General features: G+C 38.7%; 1 protein-coding gene and 1 long non-coding RNA gene across 3 annotated transcripts in view; one reads left to right on the forward strand and one right to left on the reverse strand.

Annotated features, from left to right (window-relative positions):
- Positions 1-20708, reverse strand: part of LOC308190443 (uncharacterized protein) — a 123859-nt gene that overhangs the window by 9162 nt on the left and 93989 nt on the right. The window contains exon 3 of one of the 2 annotated variants that reach the window (XM_080581833.1): positions 5163-7694. The exons of the other annotated variant lie outside the window; for it this stretch is intronic. Within the exon in view, the coding sequence (XP_080437959.1) occupies positions 7649-7694 (46 nt within the window). The 3' untranslated portion in view covers positions 5163-7648. Of the gene's footprint in view, positions 1-5162; positions 7695-20708 lie in introns of those variants that run through there. 2 annotated transcript variants of the gene reach the window in all.
- Positions 7701-15213, forward strand: LOC308190452. The gene is made up of 2 exons (XR_013947210.1): positions 7701-8380; positions 8628-15213. It is a non-coding gene; the product is annotated as an uncharacterized lncRNA (long non-coding RNA).

A 20708-nucleotide genomic window follows, 5' to 3' on the forward strand; every position in this document is an offset into this window, starting at 1 on the left:
TTACATCTGTATTTTTGGAGGGAGCGAATTCATAAGGGTATCCTAAACTACCCTGTCTATCAGTATTTGCACTCCTAAGTTTTTAGCCTTTTTATGAACACAGTGTCAAGACTTGGCATGCTATCAACAATGAATTAATAGTTTTGGTCTTGGATGGGTCAATGCTATTCTTGGAGATAAATCTCAGCTACATCTTCCTCCTACAGTAAGTATCAAGTTTGTAAACAAGAGCGGGAATCTCTGTTAAAACGACTGAAGCATAAACTCCTTGTCTCTATTAGCTGAGGGCTGAAGTAATCATTCTTAACTGAGGAGATCATCCAGACCAAAGCTAATGCTGAATTGGATCAATCCATCCAGTTTTCACTTGTATCACATGACAGTTGTAGCCAAGCTATTCAGCCCCATTCAGATGAGGACCACATTAATCTGACAGACACATTGTATGATATTATCTTGGCAGGATGAAGCTGAAATTCTCCAGGATGCCCAAGCTCTTGGCATCTTTAGTCCACCCGTATCTTAGATTGCCACAGCTACACTCTTACAAAAATCTCAGTTAAGTCACTTAAAATCAACCCTAGAATTTCCCAACTCTTTTTCTCTATACATTTCACATTCTAGAAATAATAACAAATCTGTAACATGGCGGAAAGGATATTCAAGTTGCCTTTATGATTTCCTCTCTTCTGGTTGGGGTATATCTATATATGTTGTTACTTTGAGTTCTCTGTGCATTGCTCTCATTAAGCCACATTGCCACCATCTGAGTGGACCTAGATAAATAACTGTGCATAGCACTAAACTGTGTCCCATAGACATATTCACAACTGCAAGTCACTGGGTTAGCAACTGGAGGGCAAATATTACTAGGTCGGATGGTGTAACAAAACTCTTGCAGATAGGTTCTGTCAAATCTTGCTATAGAGTTTGAAAAGTTATCTTCTCTATTTGCTCACTCCAATTTCTCTCTTAGTTGTTACTGTACCTGTGCAAGTAGAAGCAAAATGAGACAGGGCAGAGCCACTGCACTTCAGAATTTTAGCACCAGATTTTTAGCACTTAAATTCCTTTGTAAACTCCTGTGCTGTCTTGTTTTTATTAAGTCAAGAATGCCAAATAAAATTCTCATAAGGTATTACTGGTCCATATCATCAAAGGATCCAAAGAGGCTAGGCTGACTTGTGTTCTGGTAAATACCACTGCTAAAAACCAGGGTCATCCTGATAGCAAAAATTTGCTTTATCTTATTGTCTATTGATTTACCAGTTAGCTTTATATCACCTGTTTGTGTTGGGAAATCACCATCAATACATGGAAAATATATTTCAATTGTGATGTGTGTTTATTAGATATATATTTCCATTATGTAACTATATGAGTATCTTTTCTACAAAATATTTCTAAATAATCCAATAACCTAAGAGGAACTTCTCCCTTACTTTACACTCCCACTGAGAAAGCACTACATCCCACAAAGCCCCAGCAATACTTTTCATTTGTCCTACACAGTTCCCTACACATAGCACGTCTGTGACTAAGTCACCAGTTTGGCATGCAGAAGAAAATGTGGTGGTGAGCTCCAAGGTATGCACACACACACTGTCAAAAATGATTGACTTTGGACAAAAATTTCTAAACTTACTAGAGGGAGAAAGGGTGGAGAAAAATGAGGATTAATAGATGATAAAATTGCGTATGGTTAGCAACCTTAGAAAACCAACCTAAAAAAAGTATTAGGGGAATGAAATATTAACTATTTGATGAAAGACATAGGAGAGAGGTAGAAGAAGACAATTACAAGATGAAATGCCAATAGACAGAGATATCAAGGCTAATAGATAAGAGGCTAAACATTATCAGAAATGGAGAACTTTTACTGCAAGTTAATCTGCATGTGTTCAACTCTTGGCTATTAAGAGGATAAGGGATGAACAGATAAAGCTTTAGCCAGAAAAAAAATACTTTTGTATCTCTGCTGATGAGGGCATGGATGATATCTGTGAATTACTGTTTTGCTGGAAGCTGAGATGTGGGATTTGAAGAAAGATTTTGCACAGGGGCATGTGTTTTACTGGAAGTTATGTAAGTGCTTTTTAACAGTGGGGAGTAAGAAGCATAGTTTATTAGGTTGCCACAGACCTTCAAGATTGGATTCAAGGAAAGACAGTCCTGATCTAAAAAGATTGAGAGATACTGGTTTGAACATCCATTTCCTCAGTGATATTAAATATTTTGGTTTTACTTACTTCATGGAAGTAACGGCTGAAATACTGTAAGCAGTATCATCTCATTTTGCAAATAAGGAAACGGGTTTGGGGAAAGAGGTGTGGTGGTTTGGTTGATTCCTTGCTGATATCCGAGTCTGACTTCAGACAAGGAAAGAAGAAGAGTTTCTGAGTTAAGGGACTAGCCTACAATGAGAACAATTTAGATTCCATTCACCTTCATCTTGGCCAGGTCTGCCATGGTCTGCAGATGACCTCAATTGTTTAATTTCTCTAGATCTTCATTCCTAAAGCAACCTAACAATTAGATTCTTTAACTCACAAGGCTATTGTGAAAATAGCTGTTTCATCCATGTTGTGAGGTGATGAGAAAAAAATACAAAACATACAATGTAAATTCTAAGGGAAAAGTCGACTGACTGACACAGAACCACAGAAATTTCTACATAGCTATGAAAGGATACATTGCAACAAGTGATACAAGAAGAACAGAAAAGAGAGAGAGACGGAAAGAAAAAGAGAAAGGGAGAAAGAAAGAGAGAAAGAAAGAGAGAAAGAGAGAAAGAAAGAGAGAGAGAGAAAGAGAGAAAGAGAGAAAAATAGAAAGAGAGAAAGAGAAAGGAAGAAAGAAAGAAAGAAAGAGAAAAAGAAAAAAAGAAAGAAAGAAAGAAAGAAAGAAAGAGAAAGAGAAAGAGAAAGAGAAAGAGAAAGAGAAAGAGAAAGAGAAAGAGAAAGAGAAAGAGAAAGAGAAAGAGAGAGAAAGAGAAAGAGAAAGAGAAAGAGAAAGAGAAAGAGAAAGAGAAAGAGAAAGAGAACAAGAAAAAGAAAGAAAGAAAGAAAGAAAGAAAGAAAGAAAGAAAGAAAGAAAGAAAGAAAGAAAGAAAAAGAGAAAGAAAGAAAGAAAGAAAGAAAGAAAGAAAGAAAGAAAGAAAGAAAGAAAGAAAGAAAGAAAGAAAGAAAGAAAGAAAGAAAGAAAGAAAGAAAGAAAGAAAGAAAGAAAGAAAGAGAAAGAAAGAGAGAAAGGAAGAGAGAAAGGAAGAGAGAGAGGAAGAGAAAGGAAGGAAGGAAGGAAGGAGGGAAGGAAGGAAGGAAGCAAGCTTCATTTATGACTGGCATGGTACTGAATATTCACTAGCTTACAAAAATAAATTTATAAAAAAAGAAATAGTAATATCACAATTGCTAAACTCAATTACTATTGCATTATGACACAATGTGGAAGATTTCTTTTGCAGAGAATGTAATTGAGATATTATTTCACTGTCATCAGATTAAGATGTAGTTGAAATGCTCTAGTGTTAAAATTTATTGTTTGGATTCCTGCTGAAATATAAAGAAATGTGCTTCCATCTTGATGTTTTTGTCTGCTACGTTTTTAGTGTATTTTCAGAGCATTTTAAATGATTTCCAACAGCAAAAAATTGCATGTAAAATGTTTAAGCTATTATTATAAAATATAAAAGGCTGAAAAAACTTCAATAGGGAATTAAAAAAAAAATAAAAGGGATGGAAATATGAACAATTAAGAAAATCTCACGTATCACTACTAGAATAACGTCATTCCTCCCCTCCCTCCCCTCGCCTTCAGAATTAGCACGCAAACTGAGACATAATTTGTTTCTTTAGCATTGCATCTCTTATGTAACTCATTTCATGTTTAAAGATTAGCAAATAACTCCTTTGAAGTTAATTTGCTTTTCATTTTCAAGAGGACAACTTTAGGAAAGGTATTTTGTCCTTCTAGCTAACTTGCTAGAAAATCCTATGTATTTGTATGCACTAAAATGCTTCACTGCTTAGCTCAAGTCAGTTTAAAACCAATTTAATTGAGTGCAAGCTACTACAGAGACACTTTATTTCAGTCAGGTGTATACCAGTCCCAAGTGGTTTAAAATAAAACAAAATAGCAGGAGATTAAACTAGTATTTACACAAATGTTGCATTACCTTAATTTAAATTGGAGTCACTTTCTTGGCAGGTTGTCCCTAAAACACTGCTTTTTTCTCAGGGTAAGCCTGACTATATTAAGTAATAGAACTATGTAATTTAATGAATTGCCACCCTTGAAATGGAGGTTACTGCCTGCTTAGTTGAAATGTGATAACTGAAGTGGATGCTCTACAAACACGAACTAGGAAAGATTAAATGCAAACACATTTTTGAAGACGACATGACTTCTGCATGAAGGCTTTCATATACTTGTACAATATAAAAGCAAGGGAACATAAAGAAATTGATTTTGAATTTAAAGCTATTGCTAGATCATGACTGATTATTACTAATAAACTATTCCATGAACAGAGGAACCAGTGAAGCCTGGTCTATTATGCAGATGCATCCTACATCTGCTTTCAGAAAGAGGGACAGAAACCCCAGCTTCCTTACATGAATCCCCTGAGTTCTTCCCTTCATCCTATAGTATCCATACCATCCTTCCATATGCCTTTACAAGGTGAGAAGAAACAGCATATTCAGTGACTGAGTTGCAGCTCCATACATGTAGATAGATTCGCTCTGATGTACACAACAGTTGTGTGGTAGGAAGGACAAACAGAACAAGTAATGCTTGAGATTACACTGCAGCACTTCTCTGAAGGGGCAGTGAGGATAGCATGGCAGTGCCAGTTTGGATCTCTCTGCTTATTTGACAATTTTCAGGAAATTTCAGTAATTTAATAACTACAAACGTTCTTCATCTCAGTCAAAGTTAAAGTTGCGGATTGAGTAAGAAACTAAGTGTGGAATGAACATCTCAGCCATATAAGCATTACTTCGTTAGGCAAAGGAACACTTTGCAACATCTTCGCATATGTATTCAGGTATTCCAAGCACTGCTCTATATATTGATATTGTGAAGTTTTTGCAGGTAGGCTCAATGAGGAATGGACACGTTATACTTGCCAAATACCTAGCTAATGGCATGCATGAGAGGACATGTAGTTTCACTTCTAATTTTGTACCCTAACCACTGGATAATGCTCTTCTTTGGCATTCACTTCCATGGAGAAATCAATGAGCTCACTTTCAGTGGGAAGATGGAAAGACTGGCTATTGTAGCTTCCTTGTATTTTTATTCTAGTAAGCAACTTAACATGATGAATGGATTTCCAATTTTCAGTTGTCTAAGCTGCAGCAACAATGGAAGCACTGACCCAAGGATAAAATGTCAGCAAAATGCCCAGTCATAGAACAGGGACATTCTGGGAGACCAAACTTTACATCAATATTAGAATTTATCAGAAGCTGGAAATCTGCTTTTATCAGAAGTTTGAAAACATTTCTGTTCTCAAATTGGAAACATTTGAAATGGACTTATTTCACATTTTGCAGTTTTCTAAGCATTTCTAATTAAGATTCTTGGAAAGATTTATCAAAAGCTTTCAAGTCTTGTAAACTCTAATGAACTATTATGTTTCCAAAATGGTTTTGGAATTAAATTAAAAATGCCTTTGTGAGAAACTGTTTTGTTTGCCAGTATTGATAAGAGGAACTTGAAAAGGCAATTTTTGACAAATCTTTTTGTTATTCCATTAGATGCTCTAATGAGCATCTTAATGTAATGGGAGCCACACAAGGGCTTTTCCACCGTTGTCATTAATTCAGTCAGAATCATCATGCTAATAATACTCAACATGTTTGCTGGTTTCGATGCCATTGATTAGGGAGGAGGTTTTGCAGACCTGGCTGCAAGACCTCACAGGGATGAAGAGTTATACTTTAAGATGGCTTTGATCATTCCTGGCAGACCTACAACTACTCTTTTACTCATGACCTTTCACCACTCCTATTCAAGAGCACTTCAACAAGACTTCTGGGAAAGAATGTGCAATGCCCTGAGCTACAATGCCAGCAATATGCTGACAGCACCCAGCTCTGCGCCTCCAGGCTGGCTTGTTCCCAGCTGTTCGACTGTCTGTAGGAAATTGGAAGCCTGCTGAATGAAAGGCAGATGGTGTGATGGACAACCTCTGATCCCTATCGGCAAGTTACACAATGTAGACTGGTAGATCTTTTCAGTACATGATAAAATGAATTCTGTTTTCACTGTCACCAAATTAATTCTTGGTTTTAGCGCTTGCAGACCATTGGAACCGAAGAGGGTTTGCTATCTTAAATATTGGAAAATAGCAGTGCTGTCTGTCTGATTTTATGCTCTCTTCCTTTGTTTATGCATTACATCATGTGATCAGCTCAAGGCAAAAGAGCTCTAATAAGCATACAGTAAAAATATACAGTGATTTATTTCCATAGTCTAACACTAGGTTAGAGAAATATACAAATATAGGAAAGGAAAATTGAAATGAACAGTAAAAATAAAGCCAAAATAAATTTTCTGAAAGTACCAACACGGAAGTTTATTAAACAGCAAACTAAATAAAAATAAATAATTTCTGAAATAAAACAAACCCAGAACTACTGTCTGTGAAATGAGTGGAACTGTAGGCTAAGACAGTAGTTACTCTAAATAACATGATTGAAACCTATCCCTGTATTCATAACAGATTTCATCTTCTATTCCGAATATTAGTCTTGGTGAAGTGAGGAACCTAAGCATGAAATCCATTGACTTCTATTCACTGTCTGGAAAACTGAAGTTACACCTTTAATCTATACTTTAGTACGCTCTCCAGATGAGCCCAAGACTTTGCTTTTATTGCACGAGAAAGATCTCTTTACATTTCCTCTGTGAGAATTTCTAGAAGCTGCATCCTCCCAGTTTGCACATTCTGATAATAAATGAAGTGCCAGGTAGTTAGACCTTGTACCTGCTGATATGCCTGAGTAGACCAAGATGCTTTTAATAGGAAGTCTGGGAAGAATACATTTCTCTTCTCCCACCAAAACTGCATACTGAAATGTTTGTTGCCTCGTCTTCAGGTACCAATGTCAGGATTGCACCCAGTCTATATTTTTGACACTCTGTGAATGGGGTGTATTTATACAGGCGCGTGCTTGCAGTGAGATGAGGTTGTAGCTAACGGGCTTGGCTCATGTGCTAGTGGGAAGCACAAACTGCACTGTGGTACGAGGAGGCTGACTGCATTTCTCATCAGCACAGGGAGCTGACGTCATTTTTCAGAGCTGTGATGGCATTTGTTTACCTAACTGATTCCTGTGCCAGGTGCAGCACTGCAGACAGGAAGCAGGAGATGGATGGGATGGCTTTCTTTCAGGCTGTTACTCAGAGTCCAGTGTTGGGTGTCTCTGGTTTCCGGATGGGGTGTGCCTTCAGCTGCTGTCTCTCCTGTTGCCAGGAGGGACAGAGAAGATAAATGAAATGGCAGAGCATTTCTAGCCCTCATGCAGGCTACTGTTGCTAGGTGGTTTTGGTTCCCAGACCGGGTGTGTCCTCTGTTTCTGTGGCTCCCAGAAGGGACAATGAAGATAGATGACACAGCAAAGTGCTTTACAGCTTTAGTTCAAGCCCCAGTGCCTTCCTTGCTCCAATACAAGGTACTGCAGTACCTGTGAAAAAGGAGGAAAGCGTTTACGTGTGCCAAACTTCTGTGAATTAAATAAGATACAAGGGTGAGATTTTTTGCAAATATTATTTTTTTCCATATGCAGAGACATGCTTGCATGTCATCTGCTTCCAAGAAATGGTCTCAGAATACTGTGTTACTTAGACAAAGGGTGTAAGTACCTTTCATCACTGCCTTTCCTGGACTAAAGTAGTTAGAAAGAATTAACTTAGAAAGGAATGGTTTAGAGGCAAAGAACATTCAGCTCTGCTACACCCAGCTGAGGAGAGGAGGGAGGCAGGCAGGCTGGGGCATGAGGAGGAAATCCTACCGAGAGGCAGCAGTGGGAGCAGCAAGCCTAAAGATGGGGAGGGAGATAGAGAGATCTGTTGCTGTGGGCAGAGGTCACCACACTATCTGCTTCCTGGACATCCCAGTTTTCTCAGCAACAGCAGAGAGCTCAGCTTTCCAAAGGCAAAGCAGGTAGTGGAGTCAAGGCTGCAGCCTTTGGGAACAGACTATTTTGCTTGTGCCTAAAGCTGGCTTCAGGGGAGACAAAGAAGCAACATTTTCTCCATGTTTCTTTTCCCTATTCCTGCTATAAGACACCCAAGGGCACTAGGAAACTGTAGAGTGTGAAGCTTTGCTTGCATCGGTCCTTCAAAGTGATCAGTAAAGTACAGCTAATGGGTAAGAATTAGACTGCTCTTTGTATGTATATGTGTGTGTATGCAGACTTATATGCACGCAGTGTGAAGTTACTATTGATTTGTTTCATCATACATTTATTCTTTCTTTTATAATCAAAAAATTGTCACATCTAAGTGCCAGTTTTACCCAAAGACTCAATGAACTGAAGTCTGAGGACTAGGTACTGTACTCTATTTTGCAGACATACTATTAAGGAGTAATATCAGGGGACTTGACTTTTTTTCAGCTACAGCAACAGCGGAAGCATCCCCTACTTCTCCCTGCAACCATGTGCCACACACTCACTTGTGCTGATACCACTCTTGGTGGAGCTATGTGACGCCACCTGGTAAAAAGTTACTGGAGAAGCAAAGAAGGCTGTTTTTAACCTGAATAAATTCCAAGACTGTCACCTTGTACCTCAAGAAACAGTGATAGTGATGCAACTGGGAAGTTGACAGGGGCTCCTGAATATGTCTCAGTGGCCCAAAGAAACACATTGTGCAGTCAACCATAGCCTGAGATGTGTCAAAAAGGGCAAGGACACCCATATTACTTAACATTTGTGTCTTAGTTTACAAACATGTAATGTCAGTCATGGTCCCGAAAGAAGAGTGGAAGGCTAGGAAGGGGACTTCCCCATTATGGCAGCAGTCGTCACTGCACTGCTTCAAGATGTACTGTGAACCCTGCCCTGCAATGTTAGAGAGCAGGTAAAGAGAATTTTTCTGTCAGGGCAGGGGTTATCTTTTTTACATGTTCGAAAATACCTGACATGGGAAGGGTGGGGTCTTCCTCTGATAAAAAACAGCAAGAAGAATAGAGCACTTCAGGAAACCTTGCACTCAGCAAGAAGAGCTTAATCTCATTAAAGGGACATGAGGATGATACATTGCATAAGCTGATTAACATTTACGTAGAGAACACTACTACTTTTGAGAGATTTTGAAAAAGGTTGCCTATTTATAGCGTCAGGAAGCTGAAAAAATAGCAAAAAACTTTTATAAAAAGACCAAAACAACAACAGATGTACCAAAACATTGTTTACACTACTGCACAACGGTTCTCCAGTAATTCAAAATAGAATTTGGCACAGTGATTTTTTCTTTCTATGCATTTCTCATAGGTAGAGTGGTTTAATAGAGTAGAAAACAAAAAGATAAACAGTCAAATGACTTCAGACATATTTAATTGAAACTTAATTTAATGTTTCTGAAAGGCAGAGAATTAACAACATTGGAAATAGAATTATTCATCCACAGAACAAGAACTTTCTGTGCAGTACCAATGACATCTTTTCATCTGATTCCATGAACAGGCTTCCACAAAGAACAAAAGAAAATGTTCAGATGAGAAATATAGTATTTTGCTTCTCGCCACAATAGCAGCTGCACTGCTTTGTTTATTTGGGGCTGAAGGAAAAGACCTGGTACTGGTAATATCTACCCCTTAGTATCTGAATTGGAGTGACTAGCTTATTTCATATTGGGTTATAGAGAACCATCAGATCAACTGAAGTTCCTCAGGGCTCCAATTACTGCCTTATGATGAATTTCAGTCAGTGACCTATAATCCGAAGGATCTAATTCCCATTAACAGTTCTCTTAGCAGTTTGCAGGCTATTTTTTTTTCCAAATGAGCATTTGTTTCTGATATACAGAACTATTTACAGTTGAGATACCCCTGTAATTTTAGAGATGAAATCAGCTATTTTCTCACACAAATACGTAATCATATAATCAACCTGGCTTAGTTTTTAAAGGTATCTTCAAAGACTTTTTTTAATGGGCAGCGCTGGCTCTTCTTAGGTTAGTTGTGCACTTCAAAAAGGGGAGTTAGGGCATGGTCAGACAAGCTCTGGCAAATCTAGTTTTTGCTTTTGCAGTTTAAGAAATTACTGCCCCCAGCTCTCTGTTCAGCCTCACTCCTCGAAGTTAGCAACCCTGCACCAGGTTTTGTAGAGAATTGGCTGAGACATGAAAATCCATTCCCTCTTGCTGACTTTGTTCTGAGCGCAGTAACCTCCAGTGGAGAACTGGTACAGCTTAAGCCAGTGCTGCCTTTTTTGTTGTGACTGTGCAGAAACGTGAGGCTTGGCCACTCTAAACAGTGGGGCATCTGGAGGAAGGCAAGTCAATCAGACACGAGAGGAGCCAGGGAAGGCTTTGTCAGCATGAGCGAAGGTCATCTTTCCACTGGCTTCTGTATGTCCACCCCTTCTGCCATAACAACCTATGCCTATAGCATTGTATTTTTATTTTTATTTTTATTCTTATTCTTATTCTTTCTTATTCTTATTCTTATTTTCATTTTCATTTTCATTTTTTTCCTGACGTTCTCTGGTAGAGAGCAGCCTACACTTCACATCATTGAGCTATTTCTGCCAAGCAAGAGGCCTTGTAGCTCTCACCCATTTCCCATCTAGCCTCAGGATCTAGCCTCAGCCATCATGCAATTCCCCACTAACCGTGTCCTACTTTGATGAAACCCAAAGTCTGGAGCTGATACCAGCTTTCTGATTGTGCTTAGAGGTCCTCAGAAAAACACCCAAGCAGGAAGGATCTCTAAAAGAACCCCAACTTCTAGACATATAAATGTAGAATTTTGGAAAGAAACTCAGAGCTTCTTTCCTAATTTATGGGCAGAGATAATTTGCATTTAAATGACTGGGCCTCTGCTTATAAAGAATTTGAAGCATAGCACATGATCTAGGCCAGGTGGACAGGTAAAATAAAGTCTGTTAAGAGTGAGAACTGTCACTCAGTCTACTGAAGCACACTAACAATTTAGATAGGTAATTACACTGTTTACCTTAATCAGGAAAAGGCTTGTCAGGCTTTGAGAATCTCTTTCTATTTTGCAGTCAAGATAATAAAACGTTCTCTAATGGGAGTAAAGTTTATGAGGGGAAAAATATTTCCTCTGTGTAAGGATACTTGTGAGAGGAATTTCAATTGAAGGTAATTCATTAACAAGAGGATCTCTAAGCATCCCTTTCTGTTCTGTTTCTCCATGTGTGAAGATACTTTTAAATAAAAATAACTTGAAATATTAATAGGTATATATGATCAATTTGTAGAAATGTGTAAGTGAAACCTCAAGCATGCTTTACACTCATGCTTCAAGCTCGCCTGCTTTCAAATGTTCCATAGAGTCAAATTAACTACTGTGGTTTGCTGTCAATGGTTGGCAGCAGGCATATTGCTCACTACATCCAAATATGACATCTCAAATTGTTATTTAATCCATAAGGAAAGGAGTGATTGTCACATCTTGATATATTTAGTATTGGGAGATTGATAAAGGTTCACTGTGCAGCTCTTAGAAATAATAGAATGTTATTGAATCAAGTGAGGCTCATGCAGGATGTGCTATTGCAGCTGTAAATTAGAATTACAACCCATATGGTGACAGGTCCTTGGTGGAATAGTATCTCTAATCTCAGGTTGTCTTTACTAAGCTGCTTGCCTGAAAAGGTATGCACTTTATGAAATATTTCTTTTCCTTACACTTAATGTATGGGTAAATTATGTGCCAGTGCTCTCTGTGAGGCTCTGAGATCCATAAAGGTGTAAAATATACATTGGATTGTAGTTTTATTAGGTTGGACAATGTATTTTGAATAATGATTTATAAAATACTAATATTTTTTCTTTTCCCATTTCGACATGTTTGTGATTTTTTTAAAACTTCCCATAAAAAAGAAGCATTAACAATGTGGCACTTTTACTTGTTTTTTACTTCTTTTTCTAAGAAAGTATATCCTATGCTATTGCACTGTCTGTCTGTCTATGTGCAGACAAGACCTTCTTGTCTATGAGGGTTCTGTAATAACTTAGAGGATCTATTTCAATCAAGTTTTGCAGAGGGACAGATATGTTTTGGCAGATATTAAGTTCCTACAAAGTTTATAGAAATATTTGCCCAGCTAAGAAATGCAGACCCTTATAGATCTCTCCCTTGAAGGACAGATGAGCACAAACCCTAGTAGACTTGATAGAATGCACATGCAAGTCCAATTTGGAGATGCAAATACAAACAAAACCTTGTTTGTGTCTGCTGTTCAACTATCTGTTGGTTTATCAGTCTTTCCTCTCCCTCTGCCTACTAAATCTCTCTCTTTCACAGTGACTCAAATCAAAGAATAAAATAATATGACTGGGCAAACCTAAGGGTTCACTGCTGCCGAACAGGGCAGTCCAGCTCCCTTGCCCCTGCTTCCAGCCATCTTGTCATGCCACCTCCCTTGTGCTGGGCTGATGCAGCTCAGTAGCCTTAGGAAAAAAATATCATTTGCTGCTTTTGTTTTTTTTTTTTTTTGTTTGTTTGTTTGTTTGTTTGTTTTTCTGGGTTAGTGAGTGGGATTAGTTCAGTGCACGTCTCACAAGTGCCAGGGCTAGCACAAGGGAGCAGCAAAAGGGTGTGAATAGGGATCAGTTAGATCGAGTCAGTTTGATGTTGAATTTTATTTTAAGTCCACTTAAAATAAAATCCTCCAGAGATTATCCACACATGGGTTTTGTAAGTTTAATTTATGTTCATTGATATACCTTTAGTTAATTTGACTTGGCTGTCCTAGGAATTCCTGTTTCAATATGAGTCCTCTGTGGCCCATAAAAGAGCAGGACACAGATAAAGACTAGAAAACAGAGGCTCTTTCTATTATAAAAGAGAGAATATTGGAAATCCAGGAGATGAGGTGAAATGTTATACCACTACTGCTTGCTATGGGCTTTGACAGAGAAGGTGATCTGGTGTCCTCTCCTAACTATCCGCACCACTTCTCGTGCTAGAAATTATTGCACCCAAAGGTGCTATGTCAGAAAGGAGTGTGCCTGTGCCTTCACTGACCCCATTGGCTCCCAGTATTTTAACACGTGCCAAACTTTAGCCCCGATTAAGTCAAATGAGCTGGCACAACCATGTGTCCTGCCTCGGTGCTCTCTTCCAGGGCAGCTGCCTCTGGAGCAAGGCGGGATGGCAGGGGGAACGGCCGGAGTGGTAAGGCAGTACCTCTGCTGCTTCTTACTCAGGTTCACAACTCAGGCAGATGATTAGATCCCAGCCTATTCTGAGAGAGATGTTACCCAGTAGATGTGTCAATATCAATTCTAGAAGCGATTCTTTTGTGAACGGAAAGCTGGGAATGCTATTAATGGAAAGACATTTCTTAGAAATTGAAAGAAAAGAATAAATGAGGATGAAAGACCTCCCACAGTTAAGTATAAAGTAATCACAATTGCAAAGGCGTAATTAAAAAGCCACTGAGTTCTAGCTAATATTTAAACTGATGAGAACTGCTGAAAATGATAAAGATTCTTCTACAGGAAAACTAAATTAATATTTTCAATATTGGTATAAATATTTCCGTGTGAAACACTTCAGGCACTGACATATTAGACACGCAGATTATGCTGAGTATTTAGTTAATGCTTAGCTTTGACTTGTATAACATAGTGATGGCAGTCATTTGCTGCCTTGAATGAACCAGACTTTAAGTAGTTCTGGGGTTCATTACTATCTTTATCCTGGTTTCTTAAGGAAAGAGGTTCATGTTTATATGTGTGCATCTATCTATCTATATGTGTGCATGTATCTATCTCTTCCTCTCCATGTAAATTTTGAGTCTGATTATTAATTTCAAACAAAGACATCAGAAGGGTGATCTCACAGAAATGAAGACCTTCTTTTCATGAAAACAGGAAATCAGAAAAAAAAAACTTTCTGAGTGAAAGAACAGAACATGAGTTCAGCCATTACTACATCCCTGTCCAGAATCCACTCGTGGGGGAGAAACAGGATTACTTCACCCTTAGGTAATTATAGTTCACACCTTCTTAGATGCCTGAGAACCCAAACATGATGCACAAGTCTGTAGGAAACACGGCTCCTATTATTCGCAAAGGCAGTTATTATATTACCACAAAGACACTAATCCAGATATTTTGCTTTTCAAGCAGTGTCATCTTCAATATTTGTGTGCTAATGTACCAATAATATTTTGTTTTCAATTTAGTAAGGAAAGAAGCCATTTCAGTCATAGCTATTTTTGTAGCTGAAGACTATGACTGTCTAAGTGAAGCAGCATCCAAGACAGCCACACCGTACTGCAGAGGAACATACGAACATTAAATGCCCCATAAAAACATAACTCGCACACAGAACAAATGAACCTTTTCAGGCTACAAAGCACAATATGAAAGTTGTATTTCAGCACTGCAGAATGTCTAAAGTTTGTAATTAAGCATAAAGTTGTTAAGCTAGAGTTAAAGAAGATACACTGAATGTCAGAAACAAACAAACTGCAGCAGCATGGAGCTAATTTTGTCTGTCAAGAAATGGTGTGAATTTACCTGTAGTGCTATGGCCAAAATCATTGTCATATTTAAACCAGCTGTTTTAACTCTACTTTGGGTATCTCTGTACTACACTGATGGTTGCCCTGTAACCACTCCTGCCTGAGTCCTGGTACACAAAGTTAATAGAATAGTAAGATCTATTTCAGATATCACCTCAGCATCTTAAACTTCCTGGATGTGATCTGCATTAGAGGTGTTAGCTCTGAAATCTAGGTAAAGATTGCTGATCTCCAGGAAATCATGAACTGTCAATGTGTTGTGGAACTCCAGGCAGAAGAGATGTTTCTATTTATCTCAAGATGTAAGGCTTCTCTTTACCCAGAGGTGAAATTTTCCTGATGGAAGCTTATCAAAATTTCTAATTGTCTATGCCTAGGGAAAAAAAAAAAAAAAAAAAAAAAAAAGGTAGATCCACTGATTTATTTTTTAGGTTTATAATTTTTTTTAAATTACTTTTTTATTTGCTGTTCACAACTAATCTTAGTTTAATACATTTAAAACTTACAAACTGCAGACTTATCCACATACATATATTGATGATGTGTACTATAAAGAGTGTGTATGGAATGTATATTGCCTCAATTAAGCATCTGCATTTCCCCCATAACTTTTCATTTACAGTAATGCATTTGTCGATGAAAGTATTTTACTGTGGGTATGCAAAGCAATTGAAAGCATTTTGCTGTGGTGAAACCAACACAAAACATATTTAACACCAGTCAGGATTTACAGGACAGGACAGTATCACAGAGTCAGGTTTATAAACTTACCGAATTCCCTGTTCTGGAAACATTCCCTGGTACCTAAGTTTTGCCTGAAGCCCAAATCGTTCCTGACAGAGGGTTGTCATCTCATTTCTGCCCCGTCAGGAAAAATGTCTACTCCTGCTGGGAACTTGCATCAATTTAGCTCATTCTAACGAATCTTTATTGGCACAGAAGAAAGAATATCCCAGTGGTTAGCGTGGTAGCCACAGGCTGCTTCTGTGATCTTGAGCAGTCACTTAGAGGCAGAATTGTTAAAGAATGCAGGTTAAGTAGTCAGTAGGATTTCCAGAGGCACTTAAGGGCCTGTTTGCCATAGAGAACAATAGGAATTAGGCACCTGGTGTTTTCAGAAATCCTGTCTAGGTGCCTATGGCCATGTCTAGACTGCAGAGCAATGCACTCCGGGGCTCTCCGTCTTGTGTGCAGACTGCCTTCCCATGGAAACCAAGGCACAGGATGGGGAGAAGGGGATGCTCTGCTCAGAGGCTGCACTTTGACATAGATGAAGCATTGGGAAGCACTCATGCAGCTTTCTTGCATCTTTAAGTGTCTGAACAGTTTTAAGCTTCTAAACAAAGCATCAAAGTACCTTAAAAATCAAGCTCTTTATTGCTTTGGGACTTGTTTCCCCATCAGCAAGGAAGAGATAATTCTTTTCTTACGTGGCCGTTACAAAGAAAAATACGTGAATGATTTTGCAGACCTCAAAAGCAATATAAACACCAAGCACAGGACAGTTAGTCTATGCAGGGGCTGTATTACCAGGGTGGGAAGACAGGTGAAGGTAGTACTAGTCTTCCCATTAATGTACAGCATGTAACTCCCCAGTCACATGGCAATAATATTCTTCCCTGAGATGTCAGCAACAGATACAATCTTCCCAGAATGAAATGGTGTCACTAACAGGCTGCTTCTGCATGTCTTTTCCATCTCTTTGATATAAATTCTCACTGATAATTGCACACAAACTTTTGATCTACCTCGGGTCTCCATTTCTCCAAAATATTGGCCAACTTGTGCCCAGTAAGTTGTGTGGCCATGCTCTACTTTTGCACTGAACTGTGGGAGTTATTTATAGCTATAAATGGGGATGATTTTTTGAGAATACTGTCTCTATAGAAACTGGTGGTGGACTAGACCAAAGAGGTTTCTTAGAGGAAATTCCCCTGCTCTTTTTCCTGTGTAGATGATGCCAGAAAGCTTGAACTCCTTGTTGGCTGGTAGAGAAGGATGCATTTGGCATATAAATGTATTATTCATCTCTCCTCTAGAAGTAAAAATGTAAACATTTACAATTGACAGTATTTACTTAAATAAAAATCTTTCTTCGACTGTATTTCAGCTGGGTCCATGTGTTCACTTCACTTACATTCCAAAAAACCAAGGGAAATTCCAGCACACACACACAAAATCGCATTAAGATGGTGTTAAGGTTGCTGACTCTCATTCCTAAATAACACAAAAACTAAAAGTACAGGAAATCCTGAGTTAAGGCTCTTTCACAAACTTTAGACATAATTTCCTTTTTCATACATAATACTTCCTCCAGTGCTGGTGAAATCAATTTGTGGCTGGCTGTTCTGGCATTGGGACAATGATGTGGCAGCAGAATACAGCAAATCTGTGCGGACCCATTTCATTTCCACTTATATGTGCAGTATTAACATACGACCAAAGCTTTCAAAAGTGAGTAGTGATTTTGAGTGCTTAAAGCTGAGATGTCTGAAGTACTTTGATTTTTGGAGATTGCTGCCAGGAAGTAAATTGAAAATCATTTTAAAAATTCAGAAAATCCTACATGGAGTAGGAATCTCAAGAAGAGATGCACTTTCAGGTAATTGCCAGTCATGGTCAATTTGCTCACTGTGTGGTTTGAAGATTTTAACGTCTTTCTGATCTCTAATAATTCACTTTTCTGAAGGCACCTCATGAAATCCAAGTATCACAATAAACATCAGTCTTTCCCTGAGGGGAACTCCTGCTGTGAAAGATAATAGTAAATTGCATTAGCATGTTTCCTGTAACCAAAAGGGTTTGCATTATGGGTGCAATCATTAAAAGCCCTTCACCTACTGAGGTGCTATCAGTTTCAGGGGTAAGTTCCATACTTTGAGGCCTGACAGTGAATTGCGCTTGCTGCTGTGGAAGGAAGCAATAAATGTTTAGATGCTGATAGCAACATTCCTGCTATTTCAGAACAGGAAGTTAAAGAGCAACATGCAACTGAAACTGCAAGGAAAGTTCCAGTAGTCACTCTGAATTTGGTTACTGCTTGGGAACTTGCCCGGCATGGCAAGGGCTGTGCTACAACTCACGTGAGAACCATCATCCTGTGTCTTTTTACTCTTATTTGAAAACAAAAACAAACAAACAAAACCAAAAACATACTATTCAACTGCTACATCATGAAACAACCCAGTAGCTGAGCTGTATGAGAGACCCAACACTTGGGTATCTAGAGAGGTTTTAAAGATATTAGACTGAATCTTCCATCCTCAAGTGGTATCAGGTTTTCAAGGTTTCCTTTAGCAATGTAAACACATTCACAGAATGGCAAAACCAAACCTGATTAACTAGAAACCAATAAAAAATTATATACGTTGAAAGTCACTGTTCACACAGTGTAATAACTGCCTCGAGGAACAGTCCATACTGAAGTCATTTTCATTTTACATTGCAGCTAAGGTGATGCAGAGATGCCATGGAAGGGGTGGGGAGAGTCCTGTACCCCTGTCAGTCTGTGGCTGTGTACTCCCTCTGCTTTCTGCATGTCATACCTAATGAACGTGTAGCTGCAAAGTGAGTCAGTTCAACTGAATGATCCAGTGGAAAACTAACCCTGAAAGTAAAGAAAGAGTTCCTCTGTGGGTCAGTCAGCTGCATCAGGTCACACTGAAGTTGTGTGCCTTAAATCTGGTAACAGCTGGGGAACAGAAGAGTAGAGCAAGACCATGCTTTCTGGCAGCTGCTGACAATGGAGTCCTGCAGAGACAGTATGGACACTCACCCTTAGGCTAACCTGGGAGGATGGTGCAACCTGGTTTAACGAGAGTGGGCATCCACCTCTAGAGGCATCAATGAAAGCAGTGGGCCATAAGGCAAACAGATGACAGGGCCAGCACAGTCTTACCTGTGGCAGACAGCTAAGAAGAGCTAGCGTCCGGGTGGGGATGGAGAGGGGTCTTAATTTTAAGTCAGCAGCAGGACCCAGCTACAGCAAGGCCTAAACACTTGAGGGATTTAAAAATAAGCATTGGAATTTTGCACTGGAACAAGAAGCACACTTCAAATTAGGACAGAATTTAGAAAAGCTGTGTCAGGAACCTTTAATGTCCCACCTCTTTCTGAACAACTGCATTTTGCAGAAGCTCCAAACTGCCTGTACAGTGTTGTTCCAGTCATCACAGACCTTCTCAACAGTCTGGTTTATATGTGACAAAGAAAGCTGTAGTGATGTCTACCCTGGACAAAAAGGAGGAAACCATTTCACCTATGTCATCCCATGTTAGTTACTCAACCTAGACATCCATTACAGGAAACACCAAGAAATATTCACCTCCAGTGTCATTCCTTCCCCTTATTTTGGGTGACTACTTCAGATGGAATGGATTGTGCTCCACAAGATGCTTATCTCTTTCCTTTAACAGTAAAGGGAACTTAAGGTGATTAACTCAGATGCAGCTGTCTGTTTCAGACAACTGAAGTTAAGTGAGCTGCAACTCATCTGAGGAGCTGTCACCTTCTGTCCCACTGTAGATGATGAAATACTTGGTGCTATAATCCAAATATTCAGGAGTTAATGTAGTGAGATTCAGAATTATTCAGTTATACAACTTCTGTCACTCCATTCCCTTAGTCTTTCCCTACCTAGTTAACCTCATCTCAGTCTCAATGTGTCAGGACAAAGCCGCAGGCAGTACATATCTATCTTAACTAAGCACTGTAAGGGAAGAAAAAGAGTACATCTTCTGGATTTCAGTAACAAAATTTTCATAATTAAAGATCAAAGCAGGTTCAGTTCAGTCACCTCTCTGCAACTGCTCTGTACACTGTTTTGTTCAGCTTAGTCCTAGAAGTTTGAAGAAGCCAAATGTTTGCTGGATTCCTAGTCATCTTTGTGAATCTCACAATCAGTGAAATGTTGTCCTAACACTTAATTTAGTAGTCTCTCATTTAATTTAAACCTGCTTGTTCTAGTTATAGGTTCCTTTACATTAGTAAACAATCTTTGCTCTCTCTTGGTACTTGGAAGCTTCAAATATTTTATGCAATTACTGTACAATGCTTGGTACTTGGTGATTTAGTTGCATCTGTTTGGATCATTTAATGTCTGCTTGTGAACCAAGTCAATCTTCCCTACAATCACTACCTTGAAAAAGCTTCTATATGAAAATCATCAGTAACTCTTGGAGCTTTTACAGTCTGTCTGGGTTTGAATCCCTCTTGGTACCAGCCACTGATATACTGTTACTGCCAAAGAAGAGAAGCTCCAGTGTTGCTTCAGGTTTCCTTCAGATAAAGACATATTTCAAGTGCTTTTTTTAGCCCTGTGCTGAGCCTTCAATATACTTCCTTCATTTCCAAGTAGTATTGAGTATGCATTGCAATTGTCTTAATTTTTTTTAAAGCAGTATGAAAAATACAGAATTCAAAACCAATTATTGTCAAGGGGAAAACAGGGCTCAAATACACAAAAGACCTGCTGCATCTTGACAAGCAGAGGCAGTGCATCAGCTGAACACTCAGTATTGAGCCTCTTAGTGCATAATAAATCATATGAAAAAGACACTATCAATGGCATTGGTCTCTGAGCCCAACATTTTGACAATGATTAGTATATTTGGTATTTGTCTTAAAGTCTCTGCTCCTGACGTAACTTCACAAGGCAGTACAGATAATATGGAAATGAAGGTTTCTTGCCTTTACAATTACAGAAGCGGGCTTGATTATATTAGAAAAACACCCCCAAAGTTCAGAAACTGGAAGAGAACTCACCACTTTTCCACAATGTTCTTTCAACCTCATAAATTCTGAATCACTCTCTTGATTTTGTGAGACCTGATTCAAAATCTCTGGCTGGACTGTTCCATATGGCAATAAATGCAGCTATTTCGTCATAAATAAAATAACCTCCTTTTAATGAAAACAAAACTTTCAAAGTGCCCTCCAACAGTTTTGGTATTAAAACTTGAAACTGTGATG

Source organism: Anser brachyrhynchus, assembly GCF_964034855.1.
Source record: "Anser brachyrhynchus genome assembly, chromosome: 2".
Lineage (NCBI taxonomy): Eukaryota > Metazoa > Chordata > Aves > Anseriformes > Anatidae > Anser > Anser brachyrhynchus.